General features: G+C 40.2%; 1 protein-coding gene across 10 annotated transcripts; it reads left to right on the top strand.

Moving 5' to 3' along the window:
- Positions 1-14,515, top strand: RNF141 (ring finger protein 141). Of its 10 annotated transcripts, XM_032112360.1 has the most exons (8): positions 1-92; positions 1,472-1,557; positions 1,979-2,178; positions 3,655-3,763; positions 4,740-4,921; positions 7,922-8,029; positions 12,962-13,077; positions 13,261-14,515. In XM_032112360.1, the coding sequence occupies exons 3-7, from the start codon at positions 1,997-1,999 to the stop codon at positions 13,038-13,040; spliced, it is 660 nt and encodes a 219-aa protein (XP_031968251.1). In that variant the 5' UTR covers positions 1-92; positions 1,472-1,557; positions 1,979-1,996; the 3' UTR covers positions 13,041-13,077; positions 13,261-14,515. The 10 variants fall into 10 exon arrangements, with proteins under 10 accessions (XP_031968251.1, XP_031968250.1, XP_031968241.1 ...); XM_032112359.1 differs by having other exon boundaries at positions 12,962-14,515; XM_032112350.1 differs by lacking the exons at positions 12,962-13,077; positions 13,261-14,515 and adding an exon at positions 9,651-12,476.
- The last annotated feature ends 464 nt before the right edge of the window (positions 14,516-14,979 follow it).

Here is a 14,979-nt window from a genome sequence, read left to right as displayed (position 1 = left end):
GGCGCGCGCTTGCGCGGCGCGGGGGAGAGGCCGGGGCGCTGCGGTGCCCGTGGGGCGGCGGCGGCTCCTCCGCGGGATGTGCCGGGAATGCGGTGAGCGGGGCGGGTGGGACCCGCCCCCCGCCGCCCCTCGGCGCCGAGCGCAAGGCCCGGGCGGGGGGAAGCCGGCGGGTGCGGGCAGGGCCGGGCGGGGGGAGCGGGCAGGGCGGCCGTGACGCAGCCGGGCTGAGCGCGGCCCGTCCCGCGCCCGGCGCTGAGGGCCCGCACCGGCGGAGGGAGGGCCGGGCGCGCCCGGGCCCGTCGGCGCTGCTGGGGGCGCTTCGTGGGTCTGGGGGTGACGCGGGGCGTGTCAGGTCTTGACGGGTGACTAACAGGGAACAGTTCATAGAGTAGCAGGAAATGCCTTGTTGGAAAGGACTCACAGGGATCTAAGTCCAACTCCTGGCCCTGCACAGGACACCCCCAGGGTCACACCATGTGCCTGAGAGTGTTGTCCAAAAGCTTCTTGAGCTCTGTCAGGCTGGTGCTGTGACCACTGCCCTGGAGAGCCTGTTCAGTGCCCGACCACCCTCTGGGTGAAGAACCTTTTTCTAATATCCAGTTCTGCAGACATCCTCGCAGGTGTTTTTCACCAAACTTTTCAGTGCTGGGATTTGGGTGCTGAGCTCTTCAGGCCCGCAGGAGGCACGGTGCTCCCTCAGAAGCTCGGGGGAGCACTAGCGTGGGAGATCCGGGAGGAGGTGTCTGGAGGGTGACAGGTTGTGCTGTTGATAGGCAGTGCCTGACGTCTGTGGCCTGGGCGTGTGCTCATCAAACACGTCCCAGAGAGCGGGCTGGGAGGCGAATGGAGCCTTATTGGGGAGGAGAAGAGTGACTGGAGGGGGAGCGCATCTGGGAATTGAAATTGGTCAAAATTCCCACCATAAATTGGAAGCTTACTGTGGTGAAATTGCATAGTACTTCAGTATGCTCTGACAGGAGCTCGCTTGGTGTCCTGTGTTTTACTTACACCGTGGTGAGATCTCAATAGCTGTAAATTTTGTTCTGGGTGGGTTTAAGCCCAAGTGCTGCTACGGGTACCTGCAGAGCAAAGTGCTGCTTCTCTGTGATGTCTCTCATCTGGAGTTTATAACACAGTTACTATCAGATTGCTCTGTGTTTTAGTTTAGGTGGATGTTCTGCAGTTCACTTGCCCTTGCACACCTATATCTGTAGAGGTCTTAAAAGGGCATGACACAAGTGGTTTGCTTTACAGTGAACTCTGCAAAGAGGCATTTTGGGGGAAGTGAAATGTAGAGGCATCTAGGGGAGTAAGTGGATAAAGACTTGGAGGGCATGGTGTAAATCCTTAGGCAGACTTTTGGGGAAAAATACTTGAGTTTGAAGGAAATATTAACTTAAGTTGGAGTTGGAGACATTTGAGCAAGTCACTTCAGTAATACATCCTAAAGCTGAGTGTTTTGTGCAGATAGGGAAGTCTCTAAATTGGTTTATACTGACACGGATTCCTTGGCTTACCAGTTTCAGAATGCTGTGGGAGTTCTTTTGATCTGCCAATGTAAGTTTGATGTAAGAAAGCTGATTCCTAATGTAATGTCTATGTATAAACAGACATTGATGTGCTTATTTGCAGGCATTCTGATATTCACACCCACAAATATCTAGGATAAACAAAGTTTGTCATAACTTACCATTGTCAAGATTATTTTTTTCCATTCCATTGGATGTATTTATGTATGTGTGTGTTGGAGCTGAATCTATGTGAAAAATCACCCCTGTTTAATAAACGTATTGCTGTAAGCAAAATAGTACCTTTTGAGTAAGATTATAATGCCACATTCCACGCTCTTCGAAATGTTCTGCATTGTTTCTGATCTGACTGTTCAGGTTGTGTTACTTGTGGAATAATTGCTGTAGGCAAAAATAAAATAAGGGAGTAGCCACTCACAAGCACGTGTAACTCTCTCAAATATTTTTAGCAGGGACTCTACAAGTGAATGAGAACTTCTTCCTACAGAACTGTTAAGAACTTCACCATGGGTCAACAGATTTCAAACCACACACAAACTGTAATTAACAAGTTGCCAGAAAAAGTAGCAAAGCATGCCTCTTTGGTTCAAGAAAGTGGTTTCCTAACCTATGAAGAGTTTCTGGGAAGAGTAGCTGAACTCAATGATATGTAAGCCTTACTTTGCTTCTTTCTTTTTTTTCATGTTTTACAGAGACCTTGTATGCAATATATTATCCTGTGCTGGCTAAGCCAGAACTCAACCCATGGTTTTGAAATGTTTCCTTCATTTCTCGATGTTTCTATAATGGTTGTAATTATGCTTCAAAACCAAAGCCTTTTCTCCTCCTTAAATTCATTTTTCTCCAATACTCTTCTTCTAGCAAGTGTTGCTCTCTCTTAGAAGTTCACAAGAGGTGATTAAGCATTATCTTTTTGTTAGTGTCACCTGTGTCTCTTAGCTTCTCCCTTCCACATGAAGATGCAATGCTGCTTCCTCTCTGCCTGTCACTTTGGTCAGGAGGGAGCAATTGGAGCCTGGTAGGGACAGCAGAGCTACATGAGGAGGGTGGCACCTCAGACAGAACTGTTTGTGACCATCCCTGCCACCTCTGCAGACATGCAAGGCTGCTCCTCATTAAGGATGAGATGTATCTTAGTGTCCCAAACCAGTGACCTAGATAATCCCAAACAAAAGGCTGCTTTTTTGTCACATTTTTCATAGCCTGCCTTTTGTTTGACCAGTATGATGACAGTAAAAGGAAATGAGCAAAAAAGCAGTGTTGTCATTTTTAGCCAGTATTTACATTATAAAATGAGAGTGATAAAATGAAGTGGAAACACACACACACTCAATAAGGGCTTTGTAATGTTTGCTGTAACTAAAATGTGAATTTATATTCGGTCTAGAAATTATCTTGGAGAGGGTCGTACTTTTGTGAATGACCTTCAAGAACACATAGCTGTCTTCTGGGAAGATGCATAAATAGATTTTGAAGAACATAACCTGATATTTTGCGTGAGAATCTGGGCATGTATCAGTGTAATTAATACTGTTATTCAAGTGGTTTCTTTTGTTCCAGTGTTTACTTAAGCCTGAATGTAATATAGCTTGTTCTGATTCTTATGGAATAGACCGTTGTGTCTGTGTTCCATTAAAAAAGCAAATCTCAGGTCACCTGACACATTCACCTGACACGTTTACCTGACTACCTCATTATTAATATATACTAACAAAAATACACGTCATCCGCATATGTTGGTACTCACAGGCTTTTTTTTTACGTACTTTTTGAGGAAGTAATCTTTTCAGATTGGACACAAGACTGTGTGATTAGTGTAATAAGCAGTGACAGCATATATGAATTTAAATGTTTATAAAGTACACCTGCTCGCTGATGCTGGATCAAAAGTCTTGCACAGCATTTTCTGATGTTTGCTGTGCAGTTTAAATGGAAGTGGATTGTGTATTCAGTGACGTGCTAAGAAGGTCATTACTCTCTACTTTGATGCCCCTGGGCAGTATTGCTAAAATCTCTTTTAAGGATAGAGAGCAGACAAATGAACCGTAAATAATCCCACTTGGCTGAGGCTGCTGGTCTTTGCAGGTCCAGCACATGCTGTTAAACTGATGTTGCTTTGTTTCAGTACTGCAAAATTGGCTTCTGGACAAGACAAACATCTGTTATTTGAAGTGCAACCTGGGTCTGATTCTTCTGCTTTCTGGAAGGTGATCGTTAGGATAATATGTACCAAAGTAAGTGTGAACATTTTAATTTGATGGGCAGTTTGTATGCAAAGATTTGAGGACTTGTAAAATCCAACACCTTCTACATGTATTTTGATACAGATGATGTATTCAAAGATGCTGTTGGAGATAAATTAAGTCTAAATTCTAAGTTTCTGCCAACAGCGCGTTAACCATTTTTATAACTAAGCTTACAGGAGTGATACCTTCCAGTGGAGCACTTTCAGCCCTTTAGTTAAAAAATGCAGGTGATTTGTGAGGTCAAGTAATCCAATGGTACAACAAACTGGGAACTGTAGAGTTTGATAGTAGTAGAAATTAATCAGCTCTTCCAGGCATTATTAACTGAGCTCATGTGTCTTTACGTAGTCTGATTCCTTAGAAAACCAATCTAAAAGTTCAATGTTGTAACTTATTTGGGAGACCATGACAAAAACGTATGAAATTCGCTCCATCTGTTGAGGAGATCTTCCCCTCTGTATCGTATCAGGTAAAGTCCTTTAATGATCCTGAATCCACTGAGCAGTCTTAACATGTGGTGAAACAAGCTAACCCTCAAACTTTGTTTGAAACCAACAGTTTGTAGTTTCCTGTTTACTCCTAGTTTTCATCAAGGCAGCCATCTCTGTAGGCGGTTTTAAGTTCAAATATCAAATAACTGATGATCCTGTGCTTGGTTGTAAGTTTAGCCCAGTTTTTTGGGCATTAGGTCCCTACTCAAACTTTAATCCATTTGAGTAGTGATGGCAATTGCCTTGCCCTAAAGTTGCGGTGCTGCCTGTGGTGTTCCTCATGCTGTAGCAGCTGTGTGCAGTCCTGACTCTTGCTGAGGCAGACTGCAGCTTGCTAGCGGGGTGATGGGCACTTAGGAGGGAGACTACTGCCTTCAGTCTCTTCTTTAAAACACTTCAGTGCTTTAAAAACATTTTGAGCAATGCCAGGTTGAAATCTGATAAGTAATTGTAAACAATTCTTATATCTTAAGATAAATAAAACAAGTGGCATCGTGGAAGCTTCCAGAATCTTGAACTTGTATCAGTTCACTCAACTTTATAAAGACATCACCAGTCAAGCAGCAGGAGTTCTTGCACAGAGTGATACTTCTGAAGAAGCTGCTGAGAGTTTGATGTCTCTGTCATCGTGTCAGGCCAGCTTGTGGATGGGAAGGTATTCTGATATACTTTACCTTCTGACCCCAATTGCAACATAAGCATTTAGGGAGTTGTGCTTAAAACCTGAACCACAAGTACCTGCTGATCAGAACTGCTCGTTCGTGGCAGCTGCAGGCTTTGTACCATCACAAACATGAACAGACACCTTCCCTTGCACCAAGGGAGCTGCAGTGCACTTGGGTGAAATTCTGAAATACGGTGCTACCATACCTTAGCTTCAGAACAACCTTTTAGAGATCAGTTCTAATGTAAACATGGTATATGTTGAATCTCCTGAATAAGGAAACGGGAGGAAACGGAATCAGCTGCAGCTACAAATTCAGGGGGTTTGACAGTGTTTGTTTAAGCGGATTCTGTTATTGTTCCACTTAAACTTTCTCTTCCTCTTACATTTTGGCATGTGAAAGTTCCCATCTGTTGCCACTAGAAACTCATCAGTTATGGTAATAATTTAACTTGTAAGACTGGAAAAATGGGAACTGTCTCACTCATGTTGACATTCTGCTTTGTTAACCAGAGGAAAAACAAAAGTCTGAGGTCAACACCTGCAATAACTTCAGTTCAAACTGAATATAACAGCAAATCACCTTTTCCCTGTGTGGAAGTGTTGCTGCTACCAGTAATTCCTTACTTTTCACTTCCTGAATAAATTCAGGGTTCTAACTCAGTTTTAAGTGAGGTAGAGCTAGGTTTTACAAACAAAGGTAGTAAATGGTAGAGTTCTCTGTGTTAACCAGCGAAGAGCTGGCAGCCAGGTATTTTAATAAAGCAGGCTGAGTGTCACACTTCAGCTCTTGAAATGAGAAAGGGGTCAGCTGTGTTGTCACTCCACAGAGCCCACAGGTTTTTCTAAGTCAGTGGATTGCAGAAGGTATTATTTTCATTAAATTCAATTAATTTCCTGGAAATTGGGAACATGTTTGAGAAAGAACAGGAAAATTGCTTTCCCAAGGTTATACCAGAACACATGTTTTTCTGGAAATGGTCTTTTGCTTCAAACAAACAAGCCAAACAAAGATACTTAGGCAAAACAACTTTGTATATTGCTAAAGTCAGTGAGGAAGATAAAAGGTTTCCTATGTGAGTTTCTTTTTCAGTTTTCGGTCTTGGAGACAAGGCAGGTGAGCACCCTTCATGTTTGTAAATTTCATCATTTGAGGCAGTATTAATCACAAATAAAAAGAGTATACTTTGCTAGTATGATGAGCTTGTGTCTTAGCCAAGTTTTACAAGTTGCTAAGGGAAATACAGGCTGAAGCACCTTCAAGTATTCTACACCAATGAAATCTTCTGTTTATTTTTCTATGATAATCACCTATTTGCCTAAATTGTTCTCACCTTTAGACATTTTTCAGCTCTGAAAAGTTAGCCCTCACTATCTAAAAATAGTGAGTGTTATCTGTTAAATTCTTCTGAACTTTTTCCACTATTCCTGAACTATTTCCACGATTTCTCTACAACATCCACTTCCTATTCAGAGCATTCAAAATATGCCTGAGTGATTGATTTATGCTTTCTGATAATGAAGGGACAAGCATTTCCTTAGTCTGACACACTTTTATTTTACAGTTTCTTCAGGAACTTAGTCGTGTGACTAAAGCTTACTTAGCACTAACTATATAAATTGGCCTTGTATGATTGCTTGTATAGACACCAGCAAATCTCAAAAATTCAAGTGCTTTTAGAGGTTAGTTCTCAGAATTGCATGGGGGAGGAAAATGAAAGAGAACTGGTCTAAAGAACATGATGAGCTACACAAAAGATAGGCTTCTTGGAAACTGTTGTCTTCATTGTATGCAAATTACCATCTATAAAAAAAAAAATCTGTCATTTTAAAGTAACTTCTCCAAAAGCAAATTGAAAAGGAAACCCCAAGGACTGACTGAAAAATAAAACAAAGGCATGTTGACTGCTGTCCAGTAGCCTCCTAATCTGTACAGTTAAAAAATACTCTGTGTTTGACAAGCTCCCTTAGATGCCTAAGCTAAAATGGTCTGGTCAATAGTCATAAGGTGGACTGACTCTCCTGAAATGCCATTTTTTCTAGAATGCTATCTCTGTTCCTCAAGTCAGAACAGGGATCCTCAAATGAGGATTTTTGGAAACCCAAGTATTTCTGAACACTTCCTTGGTTGTTTTGGAAGTGAGCTGTGACTATAAAATTGAGAACTTTACATGTCTGGTTAGGCCAGTGGAAGCTGAGGGTTCTCTGCACCTTTTCACACTTGAGAAATCTTGATGGTGCAAGTATTTGAGATACTACTGCTAAGAACATTAGATACAGATATCTCTTATTCGGGAAAAAGATACAAAATGTCAGTGTCTGTCTTGGGTAGTGAGATAATTTTTAAACTTCCCCACCAACAGGAACACCTGGGAGTTTAACTGGAAAAGCTGTGGTAACAGCTTGAGAGTCCTCATTTGATGAGCAATTATGTGGAGCGTATTGCAAGCTAAAATCAGCCTTTTCAATCTAATGAGCAGTTCAGCTCCTGGCATTTTGATGCCACGTGAAATGAGTGAACATGCATTCTGGTGGTGATCCTCTTGCCATGCATGTTTTTGTCTAGGATATAAACCAGCACACAGAAATTTGGCAAAGTTCATTGTGAACTAGTTCAGCCTGACGTGCAGTGACGGGAAGGCAGGTTCTTCTCCTGCCTTTAATGTAAACAGTGTTTCTGTTCTTTTGCCCAGTCATGGGATATGAAGCAGTTACAACTCCTCTCACTTCCTTGTTGATATGAAAAGGGATTTACAGAACCCTTTGCAACACCAAAAGCACCTGACACAAAAAATAAATGCCTGTTCTGGCTTAGTTTAGTTCACGTACTGCTGACATAGGATGGGATGCCATAAGATTCATTCACGGATTAAAAGCACAGGTGTTTCTTTCTGGCCATCAGTAATTATTATGAAAAATGTAGTAACTGGTGTAGTTACTGGGGCATAACTATCAAACATCTGGAAGAAAACAGTGTCTTCTTTTCTGCAGGGTTAAACAGCTGACAGATGAAGAGGAATGTTGCATCTGCATGGATGGGCGTGCTGATCTAATCCTGCCGTGTGCTCACAGTTTCTGCCAGAAATGCATTGATAAATGGTAATACAGACTAAAGGATATTCATTATTTTATAGTATGCAGAGGTTATCTGACAGTTTGGTTTGACAGATTCCATGATTGTCATATAATTTAATGTCCGAAGATATTTCCAAGCTAATGTACATATGATACATAACAAGCCTGAGTAAAATCAGACTACAGCAAAAGGAAAGCAGGAAGTTTTGTAAAAAAAGAGATGTAAAAGAGTTCTTCAGCATTTGTTTTGTAATTTCTTACATCTTTTTATTCTTCTAAAATTAATTAAATTTTAGTCTTTCTCAAAAACTCGAGAAGATGGTATATGCAGACGCTGGCATGTTATGCTTCACAAAATCTCATTTAAGGCTTGTTAAGACTATGCAAATATGAAGGCAAGTTGGACTGTCACTTACTTGGGAAATAACTAGCAGAGGGAATTTTTTCCATATGTTGTGCTTTCACTTCAAATAAATAGCATACAATTTACTGATTTAAATATATCAGACTCTTCCAGAAAGATATTTCTTCTCAATGGCAGCACCTTCAAATTTATGTGTAACATGTACCTTGCAATGTTCAGCTTCACAGCAAACTGAACACCTTTTCAGCTTCTGCATCTCTAATACACCAGTTGTTGGAAAAGTGGGAGAGAAAAATTGCTTTGTGGAGGAGCATAGTTCTTGTCTGACCATACAGGCCTACAAGGATTAGGGAAGTGTCCTGGCAGTCTGGCATTAGGGGACACAGACCTGCTCTGTTAAAGGCTTTATTTTGGCTAGTTAATGCAAATGGTTTTACACATAATTTGTGTGCAAGAATTTGTTTTGTGGCTTTTTGAAAGACTTACAGAGGAAGTTGCTCTTGTAACAAACACTGGGCTTCCACAAGGAAAAACCATAGTAAAAAAATCACTGGATCTTAGAATATTATGAGTAGTTTCTCTCTTCTGGGAAAATCTCTTGACATCTGTTGGCAAGACAGGCCTTAGTTTAGTGACTGTGGTGGAGAGTGGAATATATGCTGCTTTGGCTGATGAATCAGCTGAACTCCTCACTAAGTTCCAGTTACACCATGCTTTTTTTTTGTCTGTAATTTTTAAGGTTCATCTCCTCTTAATTTAGGCATAACAGAGGCTCCCAGCTCAAACATAATTGTTTGGGATCCCCAAGATGGTGGAGAGGGATGGGACTCTGAGGGACCAGTTCTAAACTTCAGTGGGCTGTATGACTCAGGAAAAGGGCTCCTTCTTCTCTTTATCTAGGAAGCCTATGGAGACTGGTTTCTAAGGACCTCAGCTGAATTCCTGAAGATTGGAAGAATTAATTTAGACAGTGAATTTCCATTTAAACTTTCTGGCCAGGTAGCCAGATGCATACTGTCTGAACTGAGCAAATGATTAGGAGGAACAGGATTCCAGATTTTCACTCAAAGAATGGAGCTCCATTCAGAAGTCTTCCTCACAAAGAAAGATGTTTTTAAACAAACAAAATAGATAGGTGGTCTGATCCAGTTGTGATCATTCTTGAAGTTCTCAGTGAGTTGGGTTTTGCTTGGGTTTTGTTTGTTTGGGGGCTCTTTTGGCATTTTCTGGCCAGCAAGAGACCATCAGTGAAAACGACTCATTTCTGTGCCTTCCTAACAGGAGTGACCGCCACAGAAACTGTCCTGTGTGCCGCCGGCAGGTGACCGGGGCAGGAGATTCCTGGGTGGTGTCAGAGGCCCCCACAGAAGATGACATTGCCACTTACATCCTTAACATGGTGGATGAGGCGGGGCAGCCCCACAGACCCTGACCCTGCCCACCAGGCTGATCATGGCAGAACCACTTGAAGCTTTGGTTTTCCCGACCGTCTGGTTTTACCTCTCCTTGCTGTTCTTCCACAGTCTGTCCTTTCCTTCTCCTCTTGGCTGCCGTGAGTCTGCGCTGCTCTTCTAAAGCACAGGGTATCTGAGCAAGTCTCTGTGTGTGCAGTCTTCGTTATTAAACTGTTCTTTCAGCAAACTCTTGGATCATTAACAAAGTTTACTTCAACAACAGCGTTTGATATTAACAGTTCAACTACTCGATGAAGCAATTTATAACAGCACAACTACAACTGCAAACTGCTGTTTGAGCATCACAGTGTACTGCAACAGAGATGAACCATGGCAGATGGCTTGACCTCACAGTTCCTACCCTTAAAAGCAGTCCCTTATTCACAACTAATGTGAATAAAGATGATGAGTTAGCACTAGTGGTTATTAATTTGAAATTTTGCTGTTGAACCTTGAAGATGTCCCACTGCCTGTTCTTCAGTAGGAAGTTATTGCTGCTCTTAGTGTTTACAGATACTTAATCTGATCTGTTATGACTTTTAGTATTAATTATTTTAAATCTGTTTTGGAGAGTGTAGGCAGGTCTGTAAATGTACTTGTGCACTTCCCCTTATTCTTCTAACAAGACTTATCTCTTAGAATATTTTTTAAAATATGATATTTAGCATAGTCTTATTAGCTGGGAAACATTAAACAGTTTCGTACACAATCCTAAAAGCAGTAAATCAGCTTCTTGGTAGTTTTTGATAAAGAACAGCTAAAATTATTTCTAAACATGGGGTGTATCTGAAGAGAATGCCTTTATTTGAATTAGCACTTAAGGTGTAGTTTAGTCTGATGCTGTGGTTTTATCTGTTCCTCTTGACTTTTGGAAGTGATGAGATCAGAGTTAAAAGGTATATGAAGAGTTACAAGTGATAATCTAAGTAAGGGTGCTCTACTTTATATCTACAAGTGCAATATGCTTTTATGTAGCAGAGAGAAACTTCTTCAACAATAATGTTGCTCGCAGCAAGATATGCATGTGACAGCTTGGGATAAGAGGTATCACAGCTGGAGTGCAACAATATTTTGTGGCTAGCAGAATAAAATCTTTAAAGAGCTGAGTTTAGACAGTCTAAAATTGTTAGTATTCAGGAAACCCATCTTAAGCCTCTTGTGCATAAATAGTGTTATGGAAATGAATGGCTACTGTAGAGAATTAATTTTTATATATGTATATATATTAACAAACACTACTTTTTCTCACTCAGTAACATCAAGTTAAAATATTCAAGTGTAGCATTTGAGGGAATATCAGCATAAATCTTGCTTACTGTAAGGCTGCATTTTTCCTTACCATACCTGTTAAAATTCCATGAGGCCATAAGGCTTAAGTCCTTTTGTCACAGACAGGTTCTGAACTAAAAGGCATGTGCACATGTAGATATGCATATTTAGGTTATTTTTCTTAATTGGCTACCAAATAATTTAATTAGATCTTGAAAATTTCTGTATCATACATCAATTTGTTAAAGAATGTGCACAGCATATGGCACCCATTTGAGCTTGGCTTGTGACACCGTTGTCAAATTTATCATGGGTTTTAAGAGAGAGAAGCAACGTACTCTTCATGTGTCTGTCATTTGAGAGCCAGTATGGCTTAGTGTGTAAATCTGTATTTAACTATGGAAAAATCCTTTTAGGAGTGTATATAGCTTAGAAGTTTTTTTTTTTTTTTTTTTTTTTTTTTTTCCCCTCTTTCTTAAGCCATTGATAGCAATGAGATATTCTTCAGTAAATGTATGGAGTGTTTGGTTGCATAAAGGAGGTTATTGTTTGAGCTGAAAATTGTTGCTGGCCCAGGATTTTCCACTAAAATGTGCAAATATTCCTAATCATGCACCGGTTCGGTTTCTTTTTGCTTTTTGAGCTTGCATTAGTCCATGTTCAGAACTTTCAAATAACCTTTGAATTTTTTAAACTTTTTATATCACTGGAACAGAAAGAACATCTAAATGAAAGCTTCAAGCTAACTTTATTTTTCAAGTACTTCAGGAATTATACTTCTGAACTGAAATTTTATAAGTTGACTTTCTGCTGAGAACTTACATGAACTTCTTAAAATGTAATTTTATAATGATGCAAACAGATTGTTAATTGCAGCATAATGACAATTACAATATAAACTAATGCAAAAATTATTTAAATAGTGAAAAAGTAAACTTTGTATTCTGTACAGCTTTTTTAAATTAAGTTGCTGTAATTCACACTGCTGTGATGTAGATACTGTAATGTGTGCCTTGTAAAATATATGTACTGTATGTTATATGGAGAAATAGATACATTAACACTGAAAACCTAGTAATTTGGTACTGGTTGGTATTAATCTGAAGTGCAATGTTTAACAAACAATTTTGGAAAAGGAATTCATTGGCATGGACATGTCAATGAGTTGCAGAAGCTAGACCTTGAAAATGTGAATTACTGCAAACAGCTGTTGGCGGGGGGCATTAGAACAAATTAACTTTCTTGTGTTAAGTGAACATTTCTTACAGGTTTAATGTGAAATTGTAATTTAAACATTAGAGATCATATTAATAGCTAAGAACATTCCACTATATTAAACTTTGTGTATGAATTGTGCAATAAAGTTACTTTGGAAGAAATGTCAGAGTTCTTTTAAGTTGAAGGAATTTCTTGGCTTTAGTACTACAGAAGTCTGAAAACTGAGTTTTGATCCAAATACAATTGCACTGTAGAGGTGGTGTGGTTAAAAGTGTGGCACTGTGAGTCAGAGCTCTCTTAAAGTGTGGTATCAACAAGGTACCTTAATGCAGCTCTGCAAAAAAAAAAAAACCCTGGCTCTGATTTGACCTCTTCTAGGTACACAAATAAATCGGAACCTTCTGCAGTGATAGGAAAAATTAAACAACTCTAATTCTTAAAAGGTCAGTATTGAGGAGCAGGTTTGTTCAGGGAAAGGATTTTTATATTCAGAGAAGTGTGATACACTTTTTCCCCTGAGTTACTTCATCACAGTTGTGATGGTATTTTAAAGTTTAAGAATGCTAAGGTTTGGAATATTTTTTCTTAATTTTTCCTATTTTTAAATAAGAATTTAAATATGTCATTAATGTAACTGTTTCCTCTGTCTAGTTACTTGGCTTATCTGTTTGGATCTTTGGAAGCCAAGGGAGAAATGGGAGAGGAATTCATTAACAGATCAGGAAACTAGAATGGATAAAATGACCAGTTGACAGGCACAGCAGGAGGTAGGTGTACCAGAGCAATTAGCAAACCTTTGTATTTACTAGGTTTCAAGTTTGAGCCCCATATCAATGTAGTGGGCATGGTTCTTTTTTTCATGGGAAATGGTGTATTTAACTTCCTTTTCTTTCCTTTAAAGAAAATTCTATAACTAATTAGAAAGGTTTTCTAATCCATACTCTTTCCAGTTCTGGAAACCAAGACAACCACTGAGATCTCTGTGTATGGGTTTGAACTGAGCTGTTCAATCCCTGTAGAGGGGATGTGCCAAATCCATTATTTTTGGAAGGAACATCTTGGCTGTGGTTCTTTTGATTTGCATCCAGCTGAATCCTGGAAGAACAGCCCTCTGAGGAAGCCCTAAGGACGTTTGATATAAGTAGGAGCTGTAGGTTAACCTGGCTGGCCTTAATCCTTACACTGCATATACATAATGCTTTAATTTTGTATTCACACACACTCTGTAGTGGAAGTAATGTGACAGTAATTAAGTATTTTCTTCGGTTTTCTGTTGTTAAATCATCCTTGAAGTTAACTTGCCAAAGATTTTATCCTCACCTGAGTGGGTGAACAGAACTCTGCTTTATGAGTGTCTTGAACATGAGTCATTTCAAAACTGAATTTTTGTTAACTGTCCTTTCTTCAGATGTTTGATTCCAAGGCCTAGAATTTATCATACAGCAATACTCTTTAAGGACTGAGACCTTTCCTGCTGGGATGTGTCACTGGAATTAGGTGGGATGGGGCTGTGTGCTTTTCCAGTGACCGCAGTGTGCGATCACCAGGTAACGTTCTGCTGTGAGCCAGCAATGTTACATCTATGAGGCATGGGACAACACAGCTGCCAAGATGTTCATTAGCAGATCTTTACTTACCTCACTAACCCGTCAAAACTCAAATAGTAAACACTGGGCATGGGGTTTATAGGTTTATATTAAAAGGAATTACCAGTTTTGTGAACTTAGATAGAACTTTGCACAGTGTGTGTCTCCTGGAATGAAGAATATGACCCACTACATGATTAAATAAGCACTCTTCTTTGGTTCAAAGTGCTATTTAAAAATGCAAGGTGTTTCCACAAAGTAAGCTTAAAAGTAGTGGGAAACCTGCACTTTGGAAATTTGCATGTGTAGGAAGGTAGGAGTTTGGTACAAGAGTCTGTGCTTCCATGCTGATGTGGTTCTGACCCATTTTAATAGATCTTCAAAAATGACTTTTTATGTGAGACAGTCCCTGTTAGTCATGGTCAATGATGAATGAATTAGTGGTGTTGGTGTCTTGCTATTATATGGACTGTTCTCTGTGCTGTTTAACAGTGGTGTTTACTGCTTTCAGGGGTGTGGGGGAGAAAGGCACATTCCTCAGTTACAGATGAACCTGTACTCTTGCGCTTCACCAGTACTGCTCCTGTACAGAAATAAAGAGTTTGTGTACTGAAAGAGATGATGATTTAATCTTCATCTAAAAATCTTGACTCCCTTTCTTACTGAAGTATTTTGTGTTAAGCTTTTCCTCAAAAGTCATGGTGACTGTAGCAGGATGTCTGTGTTGATACTATTTATTTAAATCTGTCACTTGTTGGCTTCTTGGTTGGGTTTTGTCAGATAAAGCTGCTGTGCATGCTCATGGAATCACAGTACAACTTAAACTGCTCTGCCCTGTCAGGACTGCTTTCCTGCTCCCAGGCTGGGTGTCTTGACTCTCAGCTCAATATCCAGATGAGGCTCCACAATCAGGAGGAGCTGCTGCATGCTCTGCCCTGGTGCCCAACTTGGAAGAGCAGGGAAGCAGGGTGGGCACCAAGCGACGGCAGGGACAGCAGTGCAATTTCACTTTCAGAACTTTAGGCCAGGTCGGAATGGTTTGTTTTCATTGACACTCAGTTGGTTTAAGCCAGATAAGCCTTT

The sequence above is a fragment of the Corvus moneduloides genome, chromosome 6 (genome assembly GCF_009650955.1).
Source record: "Corvus moneduloides isolate bCorMon1 chromosome 6, bCorMon1.pri, whole genome shotgun sequence".
NCBI classification, from domain to species: Eukaryota; Metazoa; Chordata; class Aves; order Passeriformes; family Corvidae; genus Corvus; species Corvus moneduloides.
Note: the sequence above shows the minus strand (reverse complement) of the source record. Positions and strands in the feature narration are given on the sequence as shown.